General features: G+C 41.1%; 1 protein-coding gene across 1 annotated transcript in view; it reads right to left on the bottom strand.

Annotated features, from left to right (window-relative positions):
- Window positions 1-6290, bottom strand: part of WDR86 (WD repeat domain 86) — a 23676-nt gene extending 17386 nt beyond the window's left edge. The window contains exons 1-3 of the mRNA XM_010294452.1: window positions 6128-6290; window positions 3216-3357; window positions 1219-1651 (exon numbers count right to left, since the gene is read on the bottom strand). Coding sequence (XP_010292754.1) covers window positions 1219-1651; window positions 3216-3357; window positions 6128-6290 — 738 coding nt within the window. The remainder of the gene's footprint in view (window positions 1-1218; window positions 1652-3215; window positions 3358-6127) is intronic.
- Window positions 6291-6663: the final 373 nt, after the last annotated feature.

Genomic DNA, 6663 nt, shown 5'->3' with positions numbered 1-6663 from the left:
GAAAGAGGATTTGTCTCAAGACCACAGAGCACTACTATTTTGTTACTACATTAATGTTTAAGCTTACCATTTATAACCTAGAATCATAGAATCATTAGGGCTGGAAAAGACCTTTTAAGATCATCAGGTCCAACCATCAATCTAACACCACCATGCCCACTAAACCATGTCCCGAAGTGCCATATGACATGTTTTTTGAACGCTTCCATTGATGGCAACACCACCACCTCCCTGGGCAGCCTGTTCCAATGCCTGACCACCCTCTCAGTGAAGAAATTTTTCCTAATATCTAATCTAAACCTCCCCTGGTGCAACTTGAGGCCATTTCCTCTTGTTCTATCGCTGGTTACTTGGGAGAAAAGACCAACGGCCTTTCAGGTAGTTGTAGAGAGCGATAAGGTCTCCCCTCAGCCTCCTCTTCTCCAGACTAAACAACACCAGTTCTCTCAGCCGCCGCTCAAAAGACTTGTGCTCCAGACCCCTCACCAACTTCGCTGCCTTTCTCTGGACATGCTCCAGCACCTCAATGTCCTTCTTGTAGTGAGGGGCCCAAAACTGAACACAGGACTCAAGGTACAACCTCACCAGTGATGAATACAGGGGCACAATCACTTGCCTACTCCTGCTGGCCACACTATTTCTGATAGAGGCCAGGATGCTGTTGGCCTTCTTGGCCACCTGGGCACACTGCTGGCTCATGTTCAGCCGGCTGTCGACCCACATCTTCAGGTCCTTTTCTGCCGGGCAGCTTTCCAGCCACTCTTCCCCAAGCCTGTAGCGTGGCAAGGGGTTGTTGTGACACAAGTGCAGGACCCAGCACTTGGCCTTGTGTAAACTTCATACAATTGACCTCAGACCATCAATCCAGCCTGTCCAGATCCTTCTCCAGCAGATCAACACTCCCACCCAACTTGGTGCCATCTGCAAACTTACTGCGGGAGCACTCGATCCCCTCATCCAGATCATCGATAAAGACATTGAACAAGACCAGCCCCAAAACCAAACCCTGGGAAACATCACTTGTGACCGGCCACCAACTGGTTTTAACTCCGTTCACCACAAGTCTCTGGGCTCAGCTGTCCAGCCAGTTTTTTATCCAGTGAAGAGTACACCTGTCTAAGAAGAGCTTCTTTATGAATGAAAAGACAATGGAGACCCACTTGAGTTATGACATGGATACCCCTTTCGAACAGCTCTTGAAGAAGCCTCTGTTCTTACCTCTAGGCAAATTACTGATCCTTGATGCTCTTTGAACACTTTCAACTGCTCACCAGTGACAATATTCCACGTTCGAATGGTATAATCCGTGCTGCCAGAAAACAGCTCCCTGTTTGGTGCGTCAAGTATAAGGCATAAGACAGCCCCAGTGTGTCCCAGCAGAGTCTGGTAACAGCGCCCACTGGACACCCACCAGACCTTAACAGTGCAGTCTGTGCTACCTGTCACCAGGAGGTCTCTGCTCACTTTGTCCTCCTCTTCCTCTTCCTCCTCCTCTTCTTCAAGAACATCTCTGGAGGAATAGTGAGCTAGAGTCAGGACACAGTTCCGATGGCCCCGGAATTCCTGAATTTGTTTCTCCTTGTCCACACTCCAACAGCGGGCTGTCCTGTCATAGGAGCCACTAAAGAGATAGTCTTTGGCAACCAGGATCCTGCAAAAAATCAAGTTTGCATGTATGAACAGTATCGTTCTTTTTACATAACCATTTTTTTCACAATTTCAATGCTAAGCCCCCTGGAGTTAGAAACAGTAACATGACACCATATATAACCTCAATTCAGCGTCACTGTTTGATACACATTATTTATGAACTTTTTGGGTGGATTTGTTACGGGTTTTGGTGTTTTGGTTTTTTTAAAACAAACACTTCCCTGTTTCTACTGTTAAAATTGAGACCATTTATTCAGGTACATTGATGCAGACATTTTTACACTATAGCATTGTAACTTTGGGCATTTGTGTTTTTATAAAACCTCTTCCAGCAGCACTATTATGTATTTTTCATATGTTACATACACTAACTAAGAGTTTGTTGTGTTGGTTTGGTTTGTTGGGTTTGTTTCTTTTTTTTAATAACTCATTCTTGATAATTATCTATTAGTATTTCTTTACAAATAATTATTTATAAACTGATCTATGAAAATAGCTTGGGATTAAAATAACAACAAAAAAAACCCCAAACATTCCAGGAACCTGAACTGTAGCTGACAGTGCGCAAAGGCAATCATCTTTCCATCACCAAACAGAGAGAGTCCGGGGAAAAAAAGTATACGCCTAATTTCTCTTAGCCCAGGATCTCAAAAAAGGTAGAGCAAGAGCACCTCACTTATTACAGATCTGAAGAGCAAATTGGAGATTATAGCTCAAGAACTCAACTTGCTGTACCTCCCAAATAATGAGTTGTAGCTGCACAAACATATAACAGAAAAATTTCTACAGTTCATCATTCCAAACCAGAGATACGGAACTTCGTAACCTGTCATCTTTGTCAGTTGAGTTTGGTCCTCTGGAACCTTTCAAACTGGCAACAAAGTCCTGTGAATAGGGAACATAATTCCCATTTGCTGATTCAAGCAAAAATCAGGCCAGTGCCAAAATACAGACAGAGCCAGACTTCCTAACTATTTACAGCATCTAGCTACACATCATATGTGTTTTGAGTTTCGTAAGGAACAAAAAAACCCACCCACCAAAAAAGAAGTGTAAAAAAAAAAAAAAATCAAAACAATCTTTGACTCTATTTGTCATTAATTAAATCCGGTCCAACTATTAAGATGCACTTTAAACTGACAGGCCCATCAGTCATGCACAATCAGTTTAATATTAAAATTCATTTGCGCAAACAGGAATAGTAATTCCAGAAAAAGCCCTGACTTTATCCCTCTTACTGACACAAAGGCTTGACGTGATGTTTTTAAATTTATTTATCAGAAGCATCTGTTATCAATTGAATCATTTCTTCTGGAATTTCATTCCTAGCCTTGGATTCAATTCCCCTGCTGTGTGCCTTTCATTTCTCTCCTATCTGCTGTCTATGGATGTGTCAGCACTGTTGCTAGGAGAACTAATCATTACAGCACAGAACATGTGTAGCATGAACTCAAAGGTTTACACAACCCATTTTATTAGTGTAGTAATGGAGAATTGCAGTAAAATGACAATATATGCGATAACAGATTACAAGCAACACAAAGGAAGAACTCCACGGAACCAACCTGTTAACAATTGATGTGTGTCCTCGGTAAATGGCCAGGCACTGACCTGTCATCACATCCCACTTTCGAATGGTATGATCTGCGCTACACGTGAAGGCAGCCTCATTTTCTAAGTGGCAAAAGGTGATGTAACTTTCGTGTCCTAGGAATAACAAAGGAAATAAATTCAATCACTGTGCATGCAAGCGGGACAGACCAGTCGAGCTCTCTACCTTAACTAAAATACAACAAACAAACGGACCGAAACTCTAATTTTAAATGCACCACCATGTTCTTCACATTTAAGGATTTGTATAAAACACAATATTTTTAATTAACAGCAAAAAACTCTGCTTTATTGCTGTAATGACTAAGTGAAAAACAGTACAGTTCCACCAATCAGGTAAATTAACCAGTATTATAAAAAACGTAATGGGCTAAATTAATATCAGTATAAGAAGACTCAGACTACTGAAGCTTAAAATCAGTAAAAAATTGGCCTTTTTTTTTTTTTTAAATAAAGAAATGCTTTTGCTTCCTTCTTCTGAAGTCAGGAAAAAAGGCTGCATTTCGATCCAGCACTTTGATTGTCAGGACACAAACAGCTCTAAATTAAAGCATTAAACTATGAAAAAAGGAAGCGACATGAGACTTACCAGCAAGTTTAGTTTCATTGTCCAAGTAGAATGAAATGCAAACAAAAAAACATATCTGGTAAAACTCAGCCAATACTTTCCCTATTATGACTAATAACATGAATAAAAGCCACAATTTTCAAAATATCAGTATACATTTAAGGAAATGACACACAAAGAAAGAATAAGAGCACAATTATTTATACCGTATTCAGAGTATGTTGGGAGTCTACAGTTACAATAAAAACAGACACAACTGCTACTCTAAAAATTTTGTGTTGAAAAACAGGGTAATGCTAGCAAAGAGGAATCAATGTTACAACCTTAAGCTTTTATTGTTGCTTAGCAAGATGTGTCATTTTTCTATTGTATCATTAAATGCACCTCATTTAAAAATGACCTTAGGATTCAAGTCCCAGCTTTGTCCAAGATCCCTTGTGTGAAATTGTTGTCACCGATCTAATCATTGGGATAGTATTATCTGGCACTGTTTAATTATTTAGATTGTAAGCTTTCAAGACCAGAACTGTTTTCTCTTAAATAACTATTACAAGAGAGTCCCAGACTTTGGTTGAGGCTGGTGGGCCCTACTATGATTTAAATAACACTATTCTTTGGAATAAAAGAAAAAAAAATGTAAGAAGGACAAATGTGATTAAAGAGAGACAGATGGACAGACAAAGATATTAGAAAAACAGAATCATGTTGTAGACTAGAGATTGTAAAAAAAAGGAGGAAAAGCAGACTGCCCAGTAAAACACTTTAACTGACTGCAAAAACCCAGATTTTATTACAACTCCTGTAGTTCAAAAGCCTTGCTGTAGTTCAAAAGCAAACCAGAATCCATGTTACAAACACACGTCTTGTTTCCTCTTAAGCAAATTCACCAGATGCCAAAAATGAAACAGATGACCAAGGCTATAAGCAAAACTATACCCATCCTCACGTTTTTGTGAAAACATTTTGCAAAGCAGCCTAAATGGGACAGGTTTCAGCCACTGGGATTTTTCTCACAGCATCATGTAATTCTGCTCTGAGAAGATCAAAAAAGCGTCTTGGTTACTGCACCAAAGTCTGTCAGTCAGATTTTAACCATCAATAATACTCGAGCCACATAAAGGATGCCAAAACCCGCTGTGACAGACAAGGTCTGGTGCTGGTCTGGTCAAAAGCAGCCACCACAGAAGACCGTTGGTTGTGCTGTGGTGGAAGCTTGCAACTGTGTTATAGATACAGGTTTATCAGTAATTATAGCTTGTATGATACAAATTTACACAACTGTATGTGTGCATAAATATAAAATACATACAATTATCTGATTCGACTGACAGTTCACAAACCAGCTAGTCAACCTTCTTCAGAGTTTACCCCAAACACTAGCAGTAGTAGGCTAAATTCTGAATATTATCCAATACATTTCTCTTTCTAGTTAAAAGTTAATTAGTGGTTTAAAGGGATTTCTAAGCCTGAAGCAAATGCAGTGGGTTTTCCAGGAGCTAGAACCATGGCAGGATGTGGGGAAAAAAGACAATACTCCATAGTTAAAAGCAAGCAAGCAAGCAAGAAAGCAAACAACAACAAAAAATCACAGCAATACGATTTCTTACTAGGAAGAAAAAGGGATTAGAAATTCCAGATTTAAGAGTTTTTCTTTTTTTTTCCTGTATTAAGAGAAAAGAACATGAGTGACTGAGAATACAAACATCTTTAGTTCTCATTTGACTCCTGTGTGACTGTACTTTCTACAGAGTTTTTCTTTTTAATTATTGAGATGTTAGTCCAAGGATAATAAATTCTGTTTAAAATGCAAAATCAATTTAAAATTAAAAAGCCCAGCAATTAACATTCCTGTGCATCAAATGTGGGGAAAAAACCAGCCTATTTGGTAATGTTTCTTTTCAGACTTCTGGGTCAAGAGGTTCTACATAAAGATTGTCTGGAAAATGAGATGGTTAAAAGGACAAAAAAAGAAAAAAAAAAGAGAGAGAGAATACCAAAAAGTCAATATTTCATCAGGGTGTAAAACAGAGGGCTTTCAGAAAGAGACATAAGTTAACCAACTGCTATGTTCTACACCCTGAGATAAAAGGATCCATGCATTCAGTAGTGCTGGTAACCTGTTTTGGGTTGAAACAGCTTCTGCTTAATATTACTGTAACAAATATTCAGAAAAACACAAAACATAACAAGCATGATTTTGGCTGCCTGGCAGGCTGCTGGGACAGAGAGACCACAACATGCTGTGTGGCCCGTACCATGCTTTAAACTCAAAAACTAGGCGAAAAGAAGCTATTGTACCTTGGAAGTGGCCATGGCACTGGCTGTCGGCAGTGCTCCAGAGCCGCGCAGTGCCATCCTCACTACCCGTGAGCAGGCGCTGCCCGTCCGGGCTCAGGCTCAGCCAGTTGATGCCTCCTTGGTGATCTGTGCAGACCTTCACGGCTGAGCCACTGTTCCCCATGCTGGCAGTCCCAGCGAAGGCAGAGGCTGCGGGTCAGATCATAGGCACCGCGCAACCCCCAGACCGTGCTCTGGGCCTCCAGCCGTCTCCCACCGACCAACTTCAGCCATTACCTCAACTCCAACAAATCAGCAGGGTAGTCCAGACTCCTGCCCAGGGACACAAAGGAGGAAGAGGAGGGCACGTCAAATCATTTCATCTGCCCCGTGGATCCATCACTTTCTCAGTCAGCGTGTGCTAAAGCCATTGACCGCCTCTTTCTCCGCAGGAACCGAAGTACCGTGGAAGATGGCCCTTCAGCCACACGCTCGCCGGTGCGCGTTCTCCATGGGCACGGCGGTACGCCCGGCCCCTTGGGGAGGACCCAGGCCGG

Source organism: Phaethon lepturus, unplaced genomic scaffold (assembly GCF_000687285.1).
Source record: "Phaethon lepturus isolate BGI_N335 unplaced genomic scaffold, ASM68728v1 scaffold14889, whole genome shotgun sequence".
NCBI classification, from domain to species: Eukaryota; Metazoa; Chordata; class Aves; order Phaethontiformes; family Phaethontidae; genus Phaethon; species Phaethon lepturus.
The sequence above is the reverse complement of the archived record's forward strand: the minus strand, read 5'-3'. Positions and strand labels throughout refer to the sequence as shown.